Source organism: Moschus berezovskii, chromosome 3 (genome assembly GCF_049115385.1).
Source record: "Moschus berezovskii isolate FMDL1 chromosome 3, NW_MosBer_1.0, whole genome shotgun sequence".
NCBI lineage: Eukaryota > Metazoa > Chordata > Mammalia > Artiodactyla > Moschidae > Moschus > Moschus berezovskii.
The window spans coordinates 52,502,695-52,528,889 of NC_142462.1; the positions used below are offsets into that span (position 1 = coordinate 52,502,695).

Consider the following 26,195-nt stretch of genomic DNA (forward strand, 5'->3'; position numbering starts at 1 on the left):
AAAGATAAGACTTTGGGAAAAATTCAACCTCTTGTACCAGTGAAAAAATGAAACAAAATACTAGCAAATGGTGAACCATCATCTGACAATTTGTGAACAAAGAATCAAAAATTAAGAACAATAGTTATAAATATTTATGGACCCCATATCCACCAAATTATACAAAGTGTCATATGTTACATTAAGTAGGAAAAAGGCCTATATATCTTCAAGGAAATGATTCACAATGGATTTGATATTAGACTCAGAATAAGATTTAACTAAACTTCTCAGCAAGATCATCCCTTATTGTTTTCCTATTCAATGAGAAATACTACTGCCATTCAATGCTTTCTTACCTAGATATATGTATTTTTAGCCCTCTGGAAAACCAACAAATACAACAAAATTAACATATTTATTATTTTGTAGATGTTAAAAACAAGCAAGGAAAATGTCTGTCAGCATTTTTAATCCTCAACACTGTCACATAACAAGCACTCAATAGATATTTGCTGAATGAATGCATGAGTACTTACAAGCTAGGCATTATGTCAGTAGCTAACAAAATTCTCAGGAGTTAAATAATTTTTGGAATTCTTTACTGAGTTTTCTTGATGTGACTGCAAAGTGAATAACAGGAAAAAACCAAATGGCTACATTGAAAAGCGTGGCTTCATAAGCTATTATCAATGACAAAACAATAAAAAACCAGTAAATATATTTGACAGTGTTCTTTCCAAACCTGCCCAGACTTACAAATCCTACATACAAACAGCAAATAAAGACACAAACAGCAAATAACAAATGAACTTCAAATGGTTTTTGAACATAATTTTTATTTAAGCTTGGACTTTTAGCTTGGTTCACCCTAGAGTTCAACCTTTTCGTTACGTTAATAGAGAGTTCAGGGCTACAGGGCCATTATGACGTTGCTGGTGTTGGTACAACTTCATCAGAAGGTATGAATATGACCCGTAGGAAAAACAATCCACAAAGAGAACACAATGAAAACATCCACTGTTTTACAAATCACTCTGTTATCACAGACACAAAATGGCACTTACTGTTAGTAAATCAGCCACAGAACACTTTAAAAGTATCTTTTAGACAAGGAAATGGGAACTCCTTTGTGGGAGATAGGGTTTTCATCCACAATTTTTTAAGTAGAAAATATTTCAAGGTCAAGCATTTTTCTTATCCACAAACAACGCTAAACCAACATACATTTTGAGGGGTATATTAAAGGAGATACAATATCTTTACAACTATCTTCATGAGTAGGTATTTCAATGAATTTTCTGTAGAATATAAGTAGCCTGAAATTCAGCAGCAAAAAATATTGCAACATAATAAGTAAATACAGTGTCAATGTGTTATATTGTAGAAGAGAATACATAAAGAACCAACAATGATAATTTAATCATATAAAACATGATACATAGCTGAAATACAGTCCACTTAAATAGCTTTGTGACTAAAAATGTTAAATACTGTACTAAATGCCATTTTAAACATAAAATCTCTTAAATTTTTGTGCTTAAACTTTTTTTTCTGTTAAACTATTTCTTATTTTCAATACTGCTACTGTAACTGATATTACAACAGATCACAATTTGCACGGATACATCAACATTAAGACATTTACTTATGAGAAATAAGTCACTTGTCATTAGTTCACAGTGTGGGAAAGTGGTATACACTTGGTCTTGAGAAGGGCTTTCAGTTAATCACTAAGTCCTTCACAGAAGTTTCCTGATATCAGATGCAGTGCGAGATTTAAAAGAATGCGAAACAACACATCACATATTGAAAGGAAAAATAAACTTTTTGATTCTTCATGGGTATCGTCTAAGTGACCTTCGTCTTCTGTTGTAGAAGTGCCTGAGCCCATGTTGTCGTGAAAAATTCATCATGTAATTTTGTTTGCGAGTGCTGTTAAAATCAGAAAGGATAGAAGCAGGGAGGGAAAAAGAGAAAGAGCATGTAAGTTCCATCACTGAAAGCACAATCTATTCTACGTCCTAAGTTACCCTGCTATTTTTTGGAAAATTCTCAGGGTTTATAGGCCATGCTAACATTACCACCCCAGGACAGAAGAACTAAAGGTTGACAACTGCATTCACTGCCTTTGGCCTTGAAGAAATCCCCTTCTTTTCATGAGTGAGCTCTGAACCAGAACAAATGGTAAATTCTCTTGATTAATTGCAAAAGTGGACTGCAACTGTTTTTGGATTTTTAATTTTATTCTGAACTCTTTCTGAAAAGGCTGACTTGAATTAATTTGAGATAAAGTGTGTACTATGCCTATTACCTTATTTACATACATTTTTAACAAGTAGGAAGGACAATTTGATTCTTCCAGCAACCACTGCCATTTAAAGCTTGAGAAAAACAAAGGAAAAACAAACTTCTAATCTGAATCAGCTTGATCTTCCTATTTCCTGCGGTCTCAGGGGCAAAATGAAGAAGCAATTTTTTTTTCACAGAATATTAGATTTTGCTGCCTTCCTCAAACAGTAAGCAGCTGGGGTCACATTCTATGAACATGGCCTTATGAAGGAGATACCCTACTGAAAAAAAGATCGTAAAATACTAAGAAAGTGTAAATGAATGTATAGATGTAAAACTATGTGCACATATCCCCCTCATGTATGTACACACACATTCATACATACATACTCAAGGTCAAGCTGATAAAAATACTGAAAATGAATTTAGGAACCTGTAAAAATATGCATGATACTGGCAGAGATAGCTGTTAAAGTTCTGATATGGAAAATGTAATTTAAGAAGGATCCTTATCCATAAGATCACTGAAAAGAATCAGATTCCTTCCACACACGGACCGGAGTGACAACATGTTTCTATATAGCATCAAAATGTGTTTTTTAAGAGTGAGCCTCTTAGTATTTTCCAAATTTACTGAGTCTCTTGAATGCTGTCTTGTCTTAAAGTCTTTTCTTCCCTGCTTGTGTGCTCAGTTACGTCCAATTCTTTGCTACCCCATGAATTGTAGCCTGCCAGGGTCCTCTGCCCATGGAATTTTCCAGGCAGGAATACTGGAGTGGGCTGCCATTTCCTCCTCCAGGGGATCTTCCTGACTCAGGGATCGAACCCTCGTCTCCTGTTTCTCCTGCACTGCAGGCGGATTCTTTACCACTGCACCACCTAAAATGTGCACGGAGCAGGATAATGTCATGTGATGTGATTTCACCATGAAGGTAAATATGATATGAATTTGCACTGGGTTACAGAGAAGGAAAGAGTAATTTTGCACCAAGCAGTGTATTCTTCTGCTCAACAGACCAGATGTAAAATATGTAAAATAAAATATGCAAAGATGTAAAATATGCAAGATGTAAAATAACTGTTTTACCTAAATACTATACTAACATTTGTAATATACAGAAACCTTTAAAATGAGGATTTTATAGATGTTAGATCATTAGAAAATAAAATTTATAATAAAATCTCTCAAAAATATATAAAGTGAATTTTATCAGATATAGTTAATCAAAAAGCAATAGCATTTGTGCTAAAACTTGATAAAAAGACACTGCATTGATCTATAGTTTACAAAATAAAATGATAATAACCTGCACCCTAGATTTCTATCCTATGAAAATGTTAGAAATGATAGAATGGAAACAAAATATACTCTGAAGACATTATAGAGAAAAAGAAAAAAAAATCAGATTTTGTTTTCAGATAGCTTGACTGTCCTCCCCATTCCCCTGATGTGTTAATATTATATGTATCAATCAAGTTGACCAGTTTTAATATCACAGTTGAAGAAGGAAATGAATGTATACATTATTTATTAGTGGTGAGACGTACTACTTGCTGCCTATGTAAAGTTTAGTTATAAAAAAAGAACAACGACCTAATGTATTGGACTAATCAAGTGTCAGGAGAAAGAATCCTCTCACCTCTTTAGTCACAGATTAGCCTGGAACTAGCTATCTTCCTGCCAGCATCCTAGGACACTTCATGTGTGCTCTTTCCCTGAATTTCCCTGAGTTATTATATTACAGTGGTCCTCTAAGCTAGCCTCCTTATCCTTTCTGCTTATGGAAGAAACACCACTGAAGAGAAACCATAAATACCAAGAAAGTATCACTGAATGTGTAATTTCAAAGAAATTTGTGTAATGTGCAAAGAAAGAAAGAAAAGCTGCTCAGTCATGTCAGACTCTTTGTAACCCCGTGGACTGTAGCCTACCAGGCTCCTCCATCCATGGGATTTTCTAGGCAAGAGTACTGGAGTGGGTTGCCATTTCCTTCTCCAGGGGATCTTCCCGACCCAATGATCAAATCCAGGTTTCCCGCATCTTAGGCAGATGCTTTACCATCTAAGCTACCAGGGAAGTCCATCAAACACTGATTTAATCTCGTTAAAAAGGTTTCCTAATCCTTTTATCTAAGTCAAATTTGCCAGCTATTTCAAGTCCTCCACACATTTCATTTTACTCTTTTTCAAGTCTTTTCATCTATTATACTTTACAGACATCTCTATTCAAACTCACCTTGAGTCCCTTCCACCTGCCTTACTGGATAATCAACCCAGCTTTCTAAATTTCTACTTATTTTTCAAGTATCACATTTTTTTTTATTGCTCACCCCTGCCAGTAGGATTCCCCCCCTACTTTGAATCCTCATACTGTTCCTTCTCTGCTTTGCATGGAGATGACTCATGTTCATATCCTGGCTCCCCTTGACTAAACTTCTCTGGGTGTAGCAGCTGTGCCCCACTCCCCCAACCCTTGTACCATAGCACTGAGCCTCCTGCCTGACCCCTGAGTGGTCATGGCATGTTTGTTGAACTTTTGGTGACTTACTGATTGGATTCCTGTTGTAAATGATTACTCTTTAACTATAAGGAATAATTGCAAAGTTAAAGCAATGAAAATTATTCTGTTGTAAACACATTTAAAGATAGAAGGTACTCAAAATTTAAAATAGTTAAAATATCTTACATGAAAAAAAGATAAACTCAGAACACTTAGGATATTCAGTTATCTCAATGCAACCCAGATTGATGGGAAAGTGACCTCAATATATGGGAACACAGGAACATTTCATTTGAATAAAAGTTGATGTGCATGTGTGGCTTCAAAGCAACACATATGCACATATGCATCCCCAAATAACTACTTATTATGAACTGATTTAAATTCTACATTTTTATGTTGTTTGTTGTTTAGTTGCTAACTCGTGTCCAACTCTGTGACTCTGTGACCTCATGGACTGTGTAACCCTCCAGGCTTCTCTATCCATGGGATTTCCCAGGCAAGAATACTAGAGTGAGTTGCCATTCCCTTCTCCAGGAGATCTTTCCGACCCAGGGATCCAACCCATGTCTCCTGCATTGCAAATGGATTCTTTACAGCTGAGCCACCAGGGAAGCCTGCTTCATTTTTTATGAGTAAGAAAATTAATATTAACAGGTTGCAGATCTTTAATACCTTGATAATAGATCCAGCTTGGGAGCTTATATTTACTTTAGGAGGCATTTTGATTCATTGGCTATCCTTTAATTTTGAATAAATTTATATATCTGTAACATATCTTTCAGTTCAGTTCAGTTGCTCAGTCGTGACCGACTCTTTGCGACCCCATGAATCACAGCACGCCCAGGCCTCCCTGTCCATCACCAACTCCCGGAGTTCACTCAAACTCATGTCCATCGAGTCGGTGATGCCTCCAGCCATCTCATTCTCTGTCGTCCCCTTCTCCTCCCGCCCCCAATCCTTCCTAGCATCAGAGTCTTTTCCAGTGAGTCAACTCTTCGCATGAGGTGGCCAAAGTATTGGAGTTTCAGCTTTAGATCCCTGCAAATGTTGATATGCATTCAGCATTTGCAATAGATGTTTGTTATAGATGCCTAGTGTTTTATAGTCACATTAGAAATGGACACATTTTCAAAGCACACTGGAAAAATTTTGTTACATAAAATATAAGTATCTCTGGTGACAGGATGGAATTTAACAAAAGTAGATTTTTTCCAGTTCATAAGCTTTTGAAAATCAAGCATCATGGGAAGCTATACGAAAGTGCTGCCTGCTTCAAGGACCATTAATAAACTCACATGGTTACTAAACACTTGTGGCTTTTGGAATATCTAATTTATGGGACTGGACATTAGGAGAATTTTAAACCACTTTAAAGATATCATGCTTATTATGTCTTTTTTACTTTTTTGTGGAGCAGATCTGGGGGCCTATTTTTGTTTTTGATACATATAGATGTATGTGGTGGTTTAGTTGCTTAAGTCGTGTCCGACTCTTGCGGCCCAGTGAACTGTAGCCTGCCAGGCTCCTCTGTCCATGGGGATTCTCCACGCAAGAATACTGGAGTGGGTTGCCATTTCCTTCTCCAATATAGATGTATAGTTATAGATAAACTAGTTATAAACTTATAACCAAAATAATTATAGGTGTGATGGAATTTTAAGGATTTATTTCTTCACTGCAATTATATTAATATGAGAAAGTATTTTATTACAGTTCCAACGAAAGCAGGTAATATTCATTCCGAGGCATATCAGCTATGGTTCTTGACCTATCAATTTGCTTGACTGAATAGAACTAGGTCCATTTAAAAATTTCTATTTTGAGGAAGCCATTGAAAGAAAGGAGAGTGATCAATGATTTCTTAGAAATGCTAACTTAAATTTCCATCATTGCTGCGGGAGTTTCGGGACTTTAAACAGCATATGGAATAATAAAATGCTTCCCTCATAGGGTATATATGAATATTGCAAGTTTTTTCAAGAACTAGTGACTATGCTCACCTATGGTCAACTACAAATTAAGTGATTTGTAGTTGATTCTAAAGGAAATGGGAAAGGTGGAGACTTGATAAAAGTAATTTGAGCTCATAGAAATTTAGTTATTTTTACTGTTCAGTAATTAATTTTTCATCAAAACTTATGCTATAATAAGTAATGCTTTATATCAATGCAAAAATAAGAATCCAGTGACTGCCATTATTTTCCAGAGAAATACTGATGATTGTAAGATGGGAAACTGCCACTGAAACTAATCAATTAAACTGCCCTGCATAGAAGATGCTGTACATTTTACTTTCAAGGCCGTGCATTTTCAGGAGGGATATACATGAATAAGTGTGGGCTCACATATCTCACAAATGTAGAACACTTCATTTTTCTTTCCCTATTGAATGGGGATGAGAATAGTATCTAATATTGTGTACTTTGGGGAGTTGTAAGGATTAAATGAAACTTCTAGCAGAATATGCAGATGTTTAACAAACGATAACCATTTTACCTTCTTACCTAGGCTTAAAGTATCTCCAAATGTAAACATATGTTAAAGAAGTCTTACCTAAGGATACCTAAGTCTTACTAAGGATACCATTCTTACCGAAGTATACTTTCTTTCCTAAGTTTTAAAGTATCCCTATTAGAGAGCAAATGTAGATATGTATTTTAAAAGGCCAATCCTTTTCTAGATCCTAAGGACAGGATCTAGAACTCACAAATATTATGAATAAATCCACTCCCTTTTGCTAGTTCATTTATTAACTTAGAATAGATTTGAGAAGTCCAGGCATTCTTAATCATCTCTAGCACAAGAGATCTTTTGAAAGACACCACATTTAATCAGAGCCCATAGCTCTTGTGCACACATTTCTATTTTCATTTTCCTCTCATAACAAACTTATAAACTATTCATATTTCGAGAACGCCTAAGAAAATCCCAGGCGCAGAGTCAAGTAGTCCAATGAAGGCATGCTGATTGGCACTCTGGTCTATGCTGTTTGTATATATCAGAAAATTACCACAATTTGGCTGAACATCGAGTTTACATGATACAAGTTTCAAGTGTTCCAGTATTTCTCAATATTAGATATAACTTTGCTTTCACAGGTTTTTTTTTTCAATTTCCAAGGTCTTCCACAAAATTTCTCAGTTAACATAGGTAATAACAATGAAACTTAGTAAACAGTTCCCCAGAATTAGTAAGAGGACTTACCTTACTCTAGTGGAAAACCAATGACAGCAAATAATGAAATATAACACAAGTTAAAAAATGCCTTTCAACACATGCAGCACTGTGATTAGTCATAAAAGTCTGATCAGGTTTAGACGCAATATAGGATTTTTCATCTCTTTTGAAAATAAAAATTGAAGAAGTTATTCCTTATTCTTCCATACCTAGTATATACATATATTTAACTTTTTTATGTAATGCAACATGCAATATTTGCTCATAACCATATGTGTCAAAGTACATGTAGCTACAGTACTACATTTGGCATAAATGTTGCATATAAAACATAAATATGAAAGTAATAGTTTAATAACTACCATAAATGTTATTATTTGATTTTTAAATTATTTACATTTTAGAAGATACTTATTCCTGAATATATTAAGGAATGGGCTTTTAAAAATAGTAAGTCCTGTATATCAAATAACACAATCAAATTTAACGAAGGTTAAATATGCTTTGCAACAAATGTAATACGTTATTCTCCATAAATCATTTGTGCCAAAAATATGAGAGTATCCTGATAATGAATAGCATGAGGGAATGGCCATGATGGAACTCATATTATTAAAATCTGATAAATGCTTTTAAGACCATAGTTAGCAACATATTGGTTTTCAATTCTCAGCAAATGTGGTGATAATTCACTTTTTTGGTAAGTCAATTCACAAAGGCTGACTCTTTACTGAGCAATTTGCTTTCAAGGTACACATGCAAAAATCAGCCCGCTTCATCATACGCATGACAGGTTGTGACTTAAGACACATACACAGGAAATGTGATGTGTGAATGAAATGCATAGTTGGGTGAGGGAGATTCTTAGGATAGAAGGATGAGTGCCCAGGCAACAAAGGTTAAAAATGATTCTCTTTTATCCTAAGAAGACCCCACCAGCATGGATCTTGTGAGGGATCTGCCCAAATGTATTCACAAACATTTACAGAAAAACAAATATTCTACACTAGTCAATGAATTCAGAGAAATTAGGTTTCTGACACTTGATTGTCAATGACTGTGTTACGCTGCATCACTCAGACTTTACAGATGAGGACTTTTGGTAAGCTAGTGAGGCTGGGAAAAAGTGATCTGTCAATTCGGTTCATCTGTTCTGTGGCAGATTAGCAAGGGCTAATCATCATGAAGTGCTTTTCATGTACAGGTTTTATTGAAAAAATCATCAGAGTGGGGAGATTACACTCTCAAACAAGCATAAGGCATAAGTGACTTTGCTTGTTAAATGCCAAAATGGTGGTTTTTATCTTTATGGTGTGGGGCTTATTCTGTATATCCATATTTATGAAACTCAAATCCTTCTGGATGGAGTATTTTAGAATTAAACTATTAAATTAAAAATATGTTCTGTATCTTGTTCATTTAGGATGCACTCCTAAACCTTGAAATATTTTCAAAAGTGCTACATTTTTTTTTCTCATCAAACTCATGTATCTTCTCACTAATATGGGCAGTACTGAGGTTAGACTCAAGATACCATGCGTGACCACAGGTTTTCTTTCTCAGAGTTTTTAGCATGTGTCCTTAGTGCACATGCAAAAGAGCTAAACTATGGTAATAAAGCTAGATTAGGGCCAATCTTTACTCAGAAAAGAAAATATATTCTAAAAATGTATACCTCCAACCATTGGTTGCAAAAGACATATCAGTTGCCCTATTTGCAGTGTTCAATTTTGTATCTCTTTAGGTATGCACCTCAGCCTTCTATTCCTGCCACACTTAAAAAACCAACAATCTTAGTTTATATAACTGTTATTATACAAAAGTATAATTAGTTAGGATGAGATTTTGAATTTAATAGGGCTTCATGGGAGTATTTCACCTATTTCTAAATATACATCTGCTCCAGCAAAGATATAATTAGTAATATTTGTGAACTGTGACATGAACCTTGGCTGGTTTCTTTGTTTTATCTGCTTGAAAGACACTTGGAAAAATTATTTTATTTTTCTGAATTATCTGGAACTTTAATTTTAAGCTCATTAAATGAATGAATTAAAGTAAATTATGTAGAGCTATAGAAGGCATATTGACTAGCAAATGCCTTAAAATTTTTTGTGACTCTTCTGAAAAGAAGTAGTTTAAAAGAATACAATGGCATGGACATATTAAATCCTAATACAAAAGCAAAAAATAAAAAACATAGTTCTGAAAAGATAATTTCTTTGTATGGTATTTTTAAAACAACTGATTGATTAAACTCAACTTTATGAAATATTTCTTCCTTCCAAAAAAGAAGGAAAACAAAGTAACTCCTTTAGTTTTAACAAATTTTAACATATAATAATGTATACATATGTTTATCAATATGTAAAATTTTATGGTTACATGTATAAAGTTATTATTTAAAATCATTCACTTAAAAGAAGACTCTGAATAAAATTCAAGTCATGTAACACTCTGCATGTGAGGCAAGCCCTTTTCTCATTCAGAATGTTTTAGTCTCCTGAGACTCTGAGAAAATCATACAGAGTAAGAGCAGACAGGTGGCTGGTAAGTGATAAATTCTTCAAAGTACTAAAATTCTGGAGACGGAATAAAAGTAAAGTCTTTACAAATGCAGATTATTGCTCCAGAAAAATACCAGAAACACTAGGTGGATTCTTGTAATAATATCACGAGAATATCAGGAAGCTGGCAGCTGTTTATAAAAATTACTACCAATGCCAGGTATACCAGAAGGTTCCCTTGGGAACTGTATGATGTGAACCTTTGAGGCACCAGGTCACCTCCTTTTGACTCCCGAGTTGTGAAGGGGTTATTTCATACCAGGGAGTATATTTGTACTTCTGACCCACCTACTCTTTAATTTTAGTCTGTGGGAAGGAACTGTGGTGATGATAAGCCTTTGAAATCCTAAATGGATAACTGCAATTGCTCGGCTGGGTAGGAGGAGAAGAAATATCTATTCAAACACATGACATGTAAGATTTGTTATATCTACCCAAGGTCAGTATTAGCACCCTGCCTTCTATTGAGGACTGTCAAATTTTGAACTTTTCGTAAAAGTTGGTAATGCTTTGTCAGGGATAGGAAGCTCCATTAATGTAAACTGTCTCGGAGAGAGACTTGAAAGATAAAAACTAGTTACTAATTCTAAATCTGATTTTTCAAACAGTTTATTAGAATGAACTGAGGTGCTTTTAAAAAAGACTGATGCTCAGGTCTCACTGCAGATCAGTTTAAATCACATCATCCATAGGGATGGGTATGGGCACTGGGACACCTATTGATGCTTCCAAAAGCTCTTAAGTGTATCTCATGTTCAATCAGATTGAAAAGTGCTCCTTTGAAAGGAAAGTAGCCAGGGAAGAATGGATGTAGGGTTGGTTTTTGGTCTGTCTGGATATCTTGCTCTCTCTGACCTTACCATACATCATTCATTTTAGAGTCCAGCTTAGTCTAGTCTCCTGGCATAATGCAGTCTGAGGAGAGCAAAATCTAAGTGAAACATCAGCCTCATTATACAGAGTCAAGTGAGTCTGGACTGTTACTTTAAACATCAACCTTCTCTTATGGAGGCAGAGCCCAGCAAGTGGTCCAAAGCAGCAGAGCGCACAGTGGGAGCTTGTGTAGGGACTGGGTTGCTCTTGGATCTGGGGGTTGATATGGATGCCATGCAAGCAGGTGCCTCAGTGAAAACTAGGACAAGGACTAACTCAAGACTGAAAAATTCAGCTCATGGCTATGATTGAAAGAAAACAAATCTGGTAGGTTTCCTACCAATTAATCACTTAAATTTGCTTTCAAAATGACTGAAATCAGCCAAAGGGCTGATTTCATTTTCTATTTGGTAAACAGAATGAACATTTGAACCTATCTACCGAGAAGATTCGCCTCTCCTTGCCAACCACTTGGAGCCATCAGTCCGAACCCGCCGAGACATAAGCATTCCAGTTCTACAGGAACTAGATTGTTAGAGAAAAAGCAAGTCATCTCTCTGTGGAACAGTCAACCCAGCTAGTTGAGAGTGCTGACAACCTTATTCTATGAAAGAAACCATGGAGGGGGCACCCTTGACTTCTTAGGTGCTGGGATTAAAATCACGAGGAATCTGAAACCAAATTCTTTGTTCTGGTTTTGACCATGTCACTAAATGGAAGAATGCCCTGGGCATCTGTGGCTTGGACAGGTGTTTGTAATCAGGCACATGAACTAGTGATTTTCTGCACATTAACCAGCACAGATCCTTTTTCTTTTCAGGATGTCATTCCATTTTATAAGGCAACCCAGACTTCATGAAGGCACTGATCCCATTTACCTGGAGACTTCTGTTCGATCCCATTGAATAAATATTGTCAAACTGTTAAATAAACTGTTACTTATTTAAGTTTTCTAAGGTACATTAAGTTATACTCGGGGCCTTGTAATATCACTTGTTGACTAGAGCTATAGTTTGCAGTTGTGGAAGAGTGGAAGCCAAAGTGATCCTGTGGGGGTTTCTCATCAGGAACAATTCTTACTGAATTAAGGAGCATGCCATATCAAAGGAATTTCAAACCTTTCTGAAATGGACATGAGATGTTATGTGTCAGATACTCACAGCACGACCTCCACATGGTCCAAAGCCCATTGATCATGACCTGTTCCATTGTGGCGTGGCTGCCACCAGCGCAATAAAACTCCTTTCATCCGTGCCTCCCTAGGTTACAGATAAGACAGGTCAAACACTAGAAAAGAGAGAACTTTCTGGTAAATACAATAGGCTACTCTAAATCATGGAGAAGGCAATGGCAAGCCACTCCAGTACTCTTGCCTAGAAAATCGCATGGACAGAGGAGCCTGGTAGGCTGCAGTCCATGGGGTCGCTACTAGTCGGACACGACTGAGTGACTTCACTTTCACTTTTCACTTTCACACATTGGAGAAGGAAATGGCAACCCACTCCAGTGTTCTTGCCTGGAGAAATCCAGGGACGGCAGAGCCTGGTCGGCTGCCATCTATGGGGTCGCACAGAGTCGGACACAACTGAAGCGACTTAGCAGCAGCAGCAGCAGCACTCTAAATCAACAGAACTTTGGGTATGGAATTTAGATTTGCTTAGGTCAAAGTATTCTTCTAAGCAGCATCACATTTTATTGGCTACTCAAGGATTTGCAATCCTTCTACATTTCTCTCATTTCTTCCCCTTGTTCCATGAGTAGCTGCTAGAGCTGCATCTTCAGTCAACAAATGGGATGTACCTTCTGTGTGATGGGTTAGACGCTAGACACTAGGGTACCATGCCAGGCAAAACTGACAAACCTACCTATCCTCAGCAAATTCTCAAATCAGTGTACCCAGCAGATTTAAAATGTTGTCTTCCAAAGGACTAGAAACACATTACTGGGAGGGAAAGATGCACAAAGCACCTTGGTATTTAATTTTCTCTGTTCCCTCTTGCTCTTATTCCTGGCTCCAAGTTTTGTCAGTTGTCCCAACAGGAAACAGTAACACAACTTTGGAGATCTGGATTAGTTAGTCTTGGTTCTGCCACCACTGATTTTGTGGTGTTTGTTCAAATAACTTCACCACACACTGTTGATTTTCCTTTCTGGGCACTTACAGGGGGACGTTGTAGGACACCCTCTGAGCTTGGGTGAAATCCTTTGGCTGGTGCTGTGCGATGACGTGCCACGTAATCCCATTGTTGACGCTGTACTGCAGCAGCACAGCCTTGTCCACGGCGTGGGGGCCACTCAGGTCACTGTTGCAGCTGTCTGTCTGAGATGTGCTCCCAATTTGCAAAACAAACATGATTTTGCTGGAAAAAAAAACCCACAGGGGAATTCATTTTTAAACAAAAGTCAGGTAGTATTCAAGGGGTTATAGTTATTTTTTTTAATCTTTCTTGTTTCTAAGTTCTGTAATTTTCAAGTTCATAATATGGTAAAAATAGAAGCATCTAGTCTTATAACTAAGTCACATAAATAACAAAATTTACTTATACTATCTTTTACAACATACATATGAAAAATAAGCTTGGAAGGCTGGTATTCTACACAGAGAAAACAATTCTGATTTTCAAAGATCTTTTTTCTTCCTTTGATGTTAGAAATCTTGTTAGAACATTTCTCCTGAAACACCTTCTGTTTTCTGCAAGGTGATATCAGCCAAATAGGCTGCTGAGGACATGGAGAAGACAAGAAATAAAGCCATAATATTTACTTTATATGCTTTTTATGGTGGAGAAGGAAAGAGTGGCTTTATTTCTTGGCCAGGCAAAGGGGGAACACAGTAGGCTAGTGCCTCAAGAACTGTGCCTCTATGCTATATGCTTTTTATAAATAGCTTCAAGCTGAACAAAATCTGGACAAGGATAAACCATCATGTTTATTTTAGGAAAAGATGTCTGGAGATCAGAGAAGAGGGAAAACTGAGTTAGACATGCAGGCTCTGCACCATGTCTGCTGTTGTGTTTGATGTGTTCTTTTGCTTCTCACAGGCATCCTTGCTCTTAGAAGATATAGTTTTTAAACATAGGAAATCTATCTTTATAAGATTCCTAAAGTGATTAGTAGGATTCCTGAGTGATTAACAGAGTGATTAATAGGTGGTCAAATAAACTGCTAGACTTACACCTGTAAATGCATTAATCAATTTAAAGCAAAGTTACTTGTATGGCAGACAAAAAGCTATGTTTGCTCTGGCTTAAGTGCAGAGCTGGAAGGGCAGGTGGGGAAGAAAATTCAACCCTCCTGGGTCTCTTTTCCTTTGTCTTCTCTATTCTACATTAGCACGTAGTTCCTAAACTGTGTGAACTACTTTTAAAGTTCCCATCTATCCAACCATCAATCTTCTATTTCCATTTGTAGCTACATATGATAGCATATTAAAAAGCGAGACATTACTTTGCCAACAAAGATCCATCTAGTCAAGGCTATGGTTTTTCCAGTGGTCGTGTATGGATGTGAGAGTTGGACTGTGAAGAAAGCTGATCGCCGAAGAATTGATGCTTTTGTACTGTGGTGCTGAAGAAGACTCTTGAGAGTTCCTTGGACTGCAAGGAGATCCAACCAGTCCATTCTAAAGGAGATCAGTCCTGGGTGTTCATTGGAAGGACTGATGCTAAATCTGAAACTCCAATACTCTGGCCACCTCATGCCAAGAGTTGACTAACTGGAAAAGACTCTGATGCTGGGAGGGATTGGGGGCAGGAGGAGAAGGGCACGACAGAGAATGAGATGGCTGGATGACATCACCGACTCGATGGACATGGGTTTGAGTGAACTCCGGGAGTTGGTGATGGACAGGGAGGCCTGGTGTGCTGTGATTCATGGGGTCACAGAGAGTTGGACACAACTGAGTGACTGAACTGAACTGATGCTAAATATAGGACTATGTACGCTTGCATTACTATAAATCTTCACACTCACATTTATATTTACATGCTTGCATATGGTCCATTTTAATTATCTATATAGATTATTCATAACCAATTACTTACTTTTTCAACTTTACTGACATACAACTGACCGATAGCATTGTGTTACTGTGATACACTTCTCTATTTTTTATATTTGGCCATTTCTCTAAGCTTATGCCTATGTTACCACCACTCACAAGGTAACTCTATACTGAATTTAAGCAAATCATAATTCTGAGTTGTGAAAACATGTAATACTTTTTCATACCAAATTCAGCTGATATTAAGTTTCTACTGCTTAGTGACATCTGTGCCGTGAAGTTCATGATCATATCTAACAATGGACAGTGATGTGCTTGTGACTGATTTTGTGTCTGGATTACAACACAGGAGTTTTGTTACCTTGCTCGAGTGAGATCCAGAGGTTTGGTGGCAGCTTGCCTTATCTGACAGCCATTAAAATACAGTGAGTCCCCATGGGCATAGGGTGCCAGCTGCCCACAGCCACTTCCTATCACTCCACCTTGAATAGTTTCCCAGTTTGCCTCAGTGACTCTTGCCGACTCGAAATTATCTTTAATATAACTGGGAAGGTCATGACTGAAAATAGAGCAGTCATCGCCTAGAGGGAAATGAATAGTTGCAAAAATTAGCTGGAACAAGCAGAATCATCAAAGATTATGAACAAGCATTCAATTTCACATTTAATCCAATCAGTGTCAGATTTACTGTAAGAATGACAAAATACCAAGCAGATATAGATTGCTAAAAATAAATATTTCCCTTCTATTTCAGCAATTATTGGCTTATGCTGCTGAAACGTCATATTATCTTTGAGTTGGTATTTACTAAAATAGGTAGGTGCTAATGTACTTAGTACTGGTACAAGCCCGTTATTAAAAAAAAAACACAGCATCTGGCTGGGCTTGCATGTTTAGCAGCCATGGGTCTTAGAAGGGAGCTCTCACCCTGGCATGAGAGGCAACATAATTTCTTTTTCCTTAGCATGATAAGAAAATAGCAGGAAAGAAGTCATGTTCTTGTTCTCCTTCTAGCTCTTATAGTTGATTCTTAAGAACAGAGTCTATATTTTATTCATTGTTGGATTCCAGCACCTAGCATAATACTGAGTACATATAAAATGAAGCTGGGGGAGAAGGGGACAACAGAGGATGAGATGGTTGGATGGCATCACCGACTCAGTGGACAGGAGTTTGAGTAAACTCCGGGAGTTAGTAATGGACAGGGAGACCTGGTGTGCTGCAGTCCTTGGGATCACAAAGAGTTGAACACAACTGAGTGACTGAACTGGACGTGAGAGACGCCCGGCTCCCGGCGGCGCAGACGCGAGAGACGCCCGGCTCCCGGCGGCGCAGACGCGAGAGACGCCCGGCTCCCGGCGGCGCAGACGCGAGAGACGCCCGGCTCCCGGCGGCGCAGACGCGAGAGACGCCCGGCTCCCGGCGGCGCAGACGCGAGAGACGCCCGGCTCCCGGCGGCGCAGACGCGAGAGACGCCCGGCTCCCGGCGCAGCCGACCACGTGCAGAATCGTGGCTGAGAGGAGCTGCCCCGCGCCCAGGGTTAGGGCGGTGGCCGAGAGGAGCTGTACCACGTCCAGGAGGCGGTGGCTGCTTGGGCACCGGAGGGCCGAGAGGAGCTGATCCACATTCAAAGCAGGAGGGGCAGCCTTGAGGAGATACCCCTCGTCCAAGGTAGGGTACAGCGGCTGCGCCTTGCTGGAGCGGCTGGGAAGGGATACTCCACGACCAGGTGGAATATAGGAATCCAGTGTTCTGGGGAGGAAGGAACAAGACGGCGAGACCACTTTCTTCCCCACAAATTCATCAAAAGAACATTTGAACGTGGAGTAAAGTCCACAAAACCACTTCTGAATACTGGCAGAGGACATCAGGCTCCCAGAAAAGCAGCCCATTGTCTTCTAAAGGAAATAGAAGAAATCCAGCTCCACCTACCAGAACACTGACACATGCTTCCCTAACCAGGGAACCCGGACAAGTCACCTGTCCAACCCCACACACAGCGAAGAAACTACATAATAAAGAGAACTTCACAAACTGCAAGAAGAGGGAAAGGACACCCCAAGCAAAGCAATATAAGCAAGATGAAGAGGCAGAGAAATACCCAGCAAGTAAAGGAACAAGATAATTGCCCACCAACACAAACAAAAGAAGAAGATATAGGGAATCTACCGGATAAAGAATTTCGAATTTTGATGGTGAAAATGATTCAAAATCTTGAAAGTAAAATGGAGTTACAGATAAATAACCTGGAGAAAAGGATTGAGAAGATGGAAGAAAGATTTAATAAGGACTTAGAAGAAATAAAAAAGAGTCAATATACAATGAATAATGCAATAGTTGAGATCAGAAACACTCTGGAGGGAACAAACAGTAGAATAACAGAGGCAGAAGACAGGATAAGCGAACTAGAAGATAGAATTGTAGAAATAAATGAAACAGAGAGGAAAAAAGAAAAACGAATTAAAAGAAATGAGGACAATATTAGAGACCTCTGGGACAATGTTAAACGCTCCAACATTCGAATCATAGGAGTCCCAGAAGAAGAAGACAAAAAGAAAGACCATGAGAGAATACTTGAGGAGATAATAGTTGAAAACTTCCCTAAAATAGGGAAAGAAATAATCACCCAAGTCCAAGAAATCCAGAGAGTCCCCAACAGGATAAACCCAAGGCGAAATACTCCAAGACACATATTAATCAAATTAACAAAGATCAAACACAAAGAACAAATATTAAAAGCAGCAAGGGAAAAGCAGCAAATAACACTCAAGGGGATTCCCATAAGGATAACAGCTGATCTTTCAACAGAAACTCTTCAGGCCAGAAGGGAGTGGCAAGATATACTTAAAGTGATGAAAGAAAATAACCTATAGCCCAGATTACTATACCCAGCAAGGATCTCATTCAAATATGAAGGAGAAATCAAAAGCTTTACAGACAAACAAAAGCTGAGGGAATTCAGCATCACCAAACCAGCTCTCCAACAAATGCTAAAGGATCTTCTATAGACAGGAATCACAGAAAGAGTGTATAAACTTGAACCCAAAGCAATAAAGAAAATGGCTACGGGATCGTACTTTTCAATAATTACCTTAAACGTAAATGGGTTGAATGCCCCAACCAAAAGACAAAGGCTGGCTGAATGGATACAAAAACAAAACCCCCATATATGTTGTCTACAAGAGACCCACCTCAAAACGAGGGATGCATACAGACTGAAAGTGAAGGGCTGGAAAAAGATAGTCCATGCAAATAGAGACCAAAAGAAAGCAGGAGTAGCAATACTCATATCAGATAAAATAGACTTTAAAACAAAGGCTGTGAAACGAGACAAAGAAGGAAACTACATAATGATCAAAGGATCAATCCAAGAAGAAGATATAACAATTATAAATATTTATGCACCTAACATAGGAGCACCGCAATATGTAAGACAATTACTAACAAGTATGAAAGGGGAAATTAACAATAACACAATAATAGTGGGAGATTTTAACACCCCACTTACATCTATGGATAGATCAACTAAACAGAAAATTAACAAGGAAACACAATCTTTAAATGATATAATAGAACAGTTAGACCTAATAGATATCTATAGGACATTTCACCCCAAAACAATGAATTTCACCTTTTTCTCAAGCGCACACGGAACCTTTTCCAGGATAGATCACATCCTGGGACATAAATCTAGCCTAGGTAAATTCAAAAAAATTGAAATCATTCCAAGCATCTTTTCTGACCACAATGCAGTAAGATTAGATCTCAATTACAGGAGAATAACTATTAAAAGTGCCAACATATGGAGACTGAACAACACGCTGCTGAATAATGAACAAATCATAGAAGAAATCAAAAGAGACATCAAAATATGCATAGAAATAAATGAAAATGAAAACACAACAACCCAAAACCTCTGGGACACTGTAAAAGCAGTGCTAAGGGGGAAGTTCATAGCAATACAGGCACACCTCAAGAAACAAGAAAAAAGTCAACTAAATAACCTAACTCTACATCTAAAGCAACTAGAAAAGGAAGAAATGAAGAACCCCAGGGTCAGTAGAAGGAAAGAAATCATAAAAATTAGGGCAGAGATAAATGCAAAAGAAACAAAAGAGACCATAGCAAAAATCAACAAAGCCAAAAGCTGGTTCTTTGAGAAGGTGAATAAAATTGACAAACCACTAGCCAGACTCATCAAGAAACAAAGGGAGAAGAACCAAATCAATAAAATTAGAAATGAAAATGGAGAGATCACAACTGACAACACAGAAATACAAAGGATTATTAGAGAATACTATCAGCAATTATATGGCAATAAAATGAATAACCTGGAAGAAATGGACAAATTCCTAGAAAAGTACAACTTTCCAAAACTGAACCAGGAAGAAATAGAAAATCTGAACAAACCCATCACAAGCACGGAAATTGAAACTGTAATCAAAAATCTCCCAGCAAACAAAAGCCCAGGTCCAGACGGCTTCACAGCTGAATTCTACCAAAAATTTAGAGAAGAGCTAACACCTATTCTACTCAAACTCTTCCAGAAAATAGCTGAGGAAGGGAAACTTCCAAACTCATTCTATGAGGCCACCATCACCCTAATCCCAAAACCTGGTAAAGACCCCACAAAAAAAGAAAACTATAGGCCAATATCACTGATGAACATAGATGCAAAAATCCTTAACAAAATTCTAGCAATCAGAATCCAACAACACATTAAGAAGATCATACATCATGACCAAGTGGGCTTTATCCCAGGAATGCAAGGATTCTTCAATATCCGCAAATCAATCAACGTAATACACCACATTAACAAACTGAAAAATAAAAATCATAGGATTATCTCAATAGATGCAGAGAAAGCCTTCGACAAAATTCAACATCCATTTTTGATAAAAACCCTCCAGAAAGTGGGAATTGAAGGGACATATCTCAACATAATAAAAGCTATATATGACAAACCCACAGCAAACATTATCCTCAATGGTGAAAAACTGAAAGCATTTCCCCTAAAGTCAGGAACAAGACAAGGGTGCCCACTCTCACCACTACTATTCAACATCGTTCTGGAAGTTTTGGCCACAGCAATCAGAGCAGAAAAAGACATAAAAGGAATACAAATTGGAAAAGAAGAAGTAAAGCTTTCACTGTTCGCTGATGACATGATCCTCTACACAGAAAACCCTAAAGACTCTACCAGAAAACTACTAGAGCTAATCAATGATTACAGTAAAGTTGCAGGATATAAAATCAACACACAGAAATCCCTTGCATTCCTATACACTAATAATGAGAATATAGAAAGAGAAATTAAGGAAACTATTCCATTCACTGTTGCAACGAAAACAATTAAATACTTAGGAATATATCTACCTAAGGAAACAAAAGACTTGTACATAGAAAACTATAAAACACTAGTGAAAGTAATCAAAGAGGACACTAATAGATGGAGAAATATACCGTGTTCGTGGATTGGGAGAATAAATATTGTAAAAATGAGTATACTACCCAAAGTAATTTATACATTCAATGCAATCCCTATCAAGCTACCAACAATATTTTTCACAGAACTAGAACAAATAATCTCACAATTTGTATGGAAATACAAAAAACCTCGAATAGCTAAAGCAATTTTGAGGAAGAAGAATGGAACTGGGGGAATTAACCTGCCGGACTTCAGGCTCTATTACAAAGCCACAGTCATCAAGACAGTATGGTACTGGCATAAAGACAGAAATATAGATCAATGGAACAAAATAGAAAGCCCAGAGATAAACCCACGCTCCTATGGACACCTTATCTTTGACAAAGGAGGCAAGAATATAAAATGGAGAAAAGACAGTCTCTTTAACAAGTGGTGCTGGGAAAACTGGTCAGCCACTTGTAAAAGAATGAAACTAGAACACTTCCTAACACCATACACCAAAATAAACTCAAAATGGATTAAAGATCTAAATGTAAGACCAGAAACTATAAAACTCCTAGAGGAGAACGTAGGCAAAACACTCTCCGACATAAATCACAGCAGGATCCTCCAAGACCCACCTCCCAGAATATTGGAAATAAAAGCAAAAATAAACAAATGGGACCTAATTAAAATCAAAAGCTTCTGCACAGCAAAGGAAACTCTAAGCAAGGTGAAAAGACAGCCTTCAGAATGGGAGAAAATAATAGCAAATGAAGCAACTGATAAAGGATTAATCTCCAAATTATACAAGCAGCTCCTGCAGCTTAATTCCAGAAAACTAAGTGACCCAATCAAAAAATGGGCCAAAGAACTAAACAGACATTTCTCCAAAGAAGACATAAAGATGGCTAACAAACACATGAAAAAATGCTCAACATCCCTCATCATCAGAGAAATGCAAATCAAAACCACAATGAGATACCATTTCACACCAGTCAGAATGGCTGCTATCCAAAAGTCTACATGCAATAAATGCTGGAGAGGGTGTGGAGAGAAGGGAACCCTCTTACACTGTTGGTGGGAATGCAAACTAGTACAGCCACTATGGAGAACAGTGTGGAGATTCCTCAGAAAACTGGAAATAGAACTGCCATATGATCCAGCGATCGCACTCCTGGGCATATACACCGAGGAAACCAGAATTGAAAGAGACACATGTACTCCAATGTTCATTGCAGCACTGTTTATAATAGCCAGGACATGGAAGCAACCTAGATGTCCATCTGCAGATGAATGGATAAGAAAGCTTTGGTATATATACACAATGGAGTATTTCTCAGCCATCAAAAAGAATGCATTTGAATCAGTTTTAATGAGGTGGATGAAATTGGAGCCAATTATACAGAGTGAAGTAAGCCAGAAAGAAGAACATCAATACTGTATATTAACGCATATATATGGAATTTAGAAAAATGGTAACCTGAACCCTGTATAAGAGACTGCAAAAGAGACATAGGCATTTAGAACAGTCTTTGGGACTCTGTGGGAGAGGGTGAAGGTGGAATGATTGGGGAGAATGGAATTGTAGCATGTATATTATCATAAGTGACCAGTCCAGGTTCGACGCATAAATTTTCCTCTGTTCAAAAAAAAAAAAAAAAATAAAGTGTTAACTCAGTAAAAAAAAAAAAAAAAAAAAATGAAGCTGGAATAAATACAGGAATAATAAAATGGAAGTGTTTCTCAGAGATAACAGAGCTGCAATACAGGCATTTAAGGAAGGCACTACTTTAGCAAATGTGTATGTCTCTACACTTTTCCTTGACTGGAAAAGCACAATTTTTCTCAATGTCTACAATAACTCAAAATCAAAAGTTCATAGTTCTGTTGGATCAGAGAAAAGGGCAAATTCCAGATACCTAGGACTCCTAGTGAGACAGCTGAGTTGTTCATTTGCCTAAAAGTTCAAATTCTCTAGCTAACACATGGACAGACCCAGCTGGTCTCAGCAATAAGACCAGGGGAAGAAGACAGCGGCTAAGAATTTCTAACATCAGAGATGTGCAGCAGTCTACATTTATCACACTCATTTCATTTGGAGGCAAGGAAATAGCATCCATCAAGAAAGCGAAGTAGATTTTACTCCAGAATCCAAATCTATGGGTTCTTGCATTGTACACTTGAAGAAGCTAATTCTGGTTCTTTTTGGATAAATCTCTCAGCTCTGAGAGACATAGAGACTGATTGGAAAGAACTACCTGGGGTTCTGGTCTTCTTTCCGACATGTACTATTAGGGAAGTCACTTACGCTCCCCTCAATTTCTTTATTATAAAGTGATAATGGTGACATTAACCATAGTTAATTTATGGGGGTGAGTATCATAAGTACTAAATGACTCTGCTGAATGAATGGGGGGATACTTGTGTAAACAGTAAAGTATAAGGCAATGTAAGGGTTCAGTAAAAAAAATTTACTGTGCATTGCTCTTTGTCAAGAATTAGGCTCTGAGGATGTAATAGTAATTGGATACAGTGAACTTTGTAACACAGAAGCTGAAGCCTGTGAGAAACATTTCATCAAAGGAAAGCAGAGCTGCAGGCTTTCAAACAGGACTGACAGAGCAACCTCCTGGGATCTCAGCAGTTGAGTAGATACTTTGCCCCAAATACACAGTCAGCCTCTAGAAACTCAAGCAGTAAAAATGTATTTTTTGAGTTATGAAGGTTTTCTGTGTGTATATGTGACAAAGAGACCTGGGAAACAGAACATTTTGAATTGTCAGGTCCATCTTGGGAGGCCAGGGGCTGCTGCCCCTGGGAGAGGCCGAGGAAGAAAGCATACTGGTCCAGTGTCTGGGGATAGGTAGCCAGGCAGGGAAGGAGAGAGGCCCAGAGCAAAAATCAAGTGTGGAAGGTAGAGGCTGGGGCAGGGAGTCATGTGGAATGTGAGGTACTGTAGAATATCCTGGGGGGGGGGGATGAAATCTGCATTCTTAAAAATTCAAGGAACGTAGCATAAAATTATCCTTCATAGTTCATCCCCGAGGTAAATAAGTCTGTGATCAAAGAGTGCATCATCTATCTTAAATCCCTCAGGCCAGAGTTTCTATACATTCCCTAGTGACCTTTGCACACATGTTGAGATGAGGAGAACCCTATGGTCTCCTGGGTCAAGAACAACAAAACAGGATTCTGACCTTGGAAACTTTCATCGCAGATGCAGACGGCGCCGGTGGTGCAGTATCCGTGCCCACTGCAGAGCTTGGGGCAAGCCTCTCCAATGTACACATGATCGATTGCCCAGCTCTGCTTCTCTGTTTCTTCACCCTTCTGGATCCAGCGGAACTGTGTTGCACTGAAAGCAGAAAGGATTCAAGGATTCTAAGAAAAGGGCTTCCAAAACTTTCCCCCGAAGCATCCAATTGGCGGAGGTGAGTGAACTTGTACCCCTCAGACTCTGGAAGTAAACCCCTAAAATTCCCGAAAAATTTATGTGCGTTTCCTGTTCTATTCCATAATAAGCCCACACCCATTTTTCCTACAGTGGTGTGTCATTTGCAAATCTTTGGGGAAAATAAATGCTACTCTAGGAAGACTGTGCTCCATTATATTTACCCTGCAACTCAGTATAACCCGATCAGCCTGGCACACCCCAGTGGGCACTGATTGTGGGGGGAACAGCAGAGCCTCTGGGAGCATCAAACACTGGGGCAGTTGTGGTTCCAAGTCCAAGTCTTGGGACAGTTTTCACTCAGGGGCTTTGACTGAGATTGGTGTGTGCTGTGGTATTTAATTAAAAGAAAATTTGAGGTCTGTGAATCATTTACAAAGAATAATCCTATTTCTTCTGAACACATGGAGTTGTCATTTAGGGGTACGGGGCGGTGAGAGGAGCAGGGAGATGAGGGGAGAGGGGACTAGGGCTATAACTAAAAGTCTGCCGCTGCTGCTAGGTCACTTCAGTCGTGTCCGACTCTGTGCGACGCCATAGATGGCAGCCCACCAGGCACCCCAGTCCCTGGGATTCTCCAGGCAAGAACACTGGAGTGGGTTGCCATTTCCTTCTCCAAGGCATGAAAGTGAAAAGTGAAAGTGAAGTCGCTCAGTCGTGTCCGACCCTTAGCGACCCCATGGACTGCAGCCCACCAGGCTCCTCCGTCCATGGGATTTTCTAGGCAAGAGTACTGGAGTGGGGTGCCATTGCCTTCTCCGAACTAAAAGTCTAGACTCCTTTTATCAGTTGCTGTTGAGTCACTGTATGAGCTCTGCTGAGACTCACAGGTCATTCCACATAGTTTACGTTAAGTATGCAGCCTACCTGGAGGAGACATGATCAGGCAGCTGGATGGTGATTCTCTTCCAGCTGGAGCTGTTGACAGCGTTGTAGATAGTGGCTTCATGGAACTGGAAGGGGGAGCAGCCAATGCTGTTTGAAGAGGAAGGAAGGCACTGGGTCTGAACAAGCTGCCAGGAATCGGACCTGCAGAAACCAGAGAGGATGCATTAGACAGCTCTTCAGAGAAATATACAGCCTGTCTCATGTCAAGGTAATGCTTAATGATTGGGTTAAATTAAGAAATTTTAATATAAATTTCATATATATATAATTACATATAATAAAAAGAAAAATTGAAAATTATTTCAACTCTATAAGCACATTAACATAGTTAGAGATGACAGAATAATAGCAGGCACAGAGCTGACTCTAGTGGCTTCTTCTCCCTATATTGCTACAAGAACTATACCTGGAGTTGATTGACAAAATTCTCTTTCTACCCAAACTTTATTACTATAATTCATTTTTCGCAGTGGTGGTGGGAGGCAGGCCCATCGACACCCTAAAGAGGTAACTGCACTAAGTCAGACTTATAGTCAACAGTGCTACTATGCTTTGGGGAATGTGACTCTAGCTAAAGCATAATCAGGTCTTTCATTGATTTATATTTTTATTAGGGTTGGTTGAAAACAAGCAACATAAACAAAAGAGAGTTCTACTTTGAGGACAAATACAGTGTCTTAGTTTAAAATAACAAAATTTGTTGGCTGCAGCCTAGTATGAAATTGATTTTTGTTGGTTTGAAGGAAAAATTGAAAATAAGATACATTGTGAATTTTATACAAATGACATTTTCACATGCATACAATTAACTGCCACTTTTAATACATAAGAATGCGTCCCTGTAAGCAGTTGCCTTAAAAACAGACAACCATTTGAATTGTATATTCACATTTGGAGGAAATGTAAAAAGTGATTTCACAAACCTTGCATCCTTAGTGTACTCCAACATTACAGAATGAAGGTCACCACAAGAAGTGGCTTCACAACCCACCACAATCTAAAACAAGCAGATAATTGATATGTGTAAGGCAAGATTAAATAATGCCTATCA

The 26,195-nt window shown here is 38.3% G+C and overlaps 1 protein-coding gene across 1 annotated transcript in view; it reads right to left on the reverse strand.

Moving 5' to 3' along the window:
* Window positions 1-701: 701 nt before the first annotated feature.
* Window positions 702-26,195, reverse strand: part of RELN (reelin) — a 593,433-nt gene continuing 567,939 nt past the window's right edge. The window contains exons 58-64 of the mRNA XM_055420724.2: window positions 26,068-26,141; window positions 25,124-25,285; window positions 24,003-24,160; window positions 15,756-15,975; window positions 13,554-13,751; window positions 12,552-12,650; window positions 702-1,914 (exon numbers count right to left, since the gene is read on the reverse strand). Of these exons, the coding sequence (XP_055276699.2) occupies window positions 1,818-1,914; window positions 12,552-12,650; window positions 13,554-13,751; window positions 15,756-15,975; window positions 24,003-24,160; window positions 25,124-25,285; window positions 26,068-26,141 (1,008 nt within the window). The 3' untranslated portion in view covers window positions 702-1,817. The remainder of the gene's footprint in view (window positions 1,915-12,551; window positions 12,651-13,553; window positions 13,752-15,755; window positions 15,976-24,002; window positions 24,161-25,123; window positions 25,286-26,067; window positions 26,142-26,195) is intronic.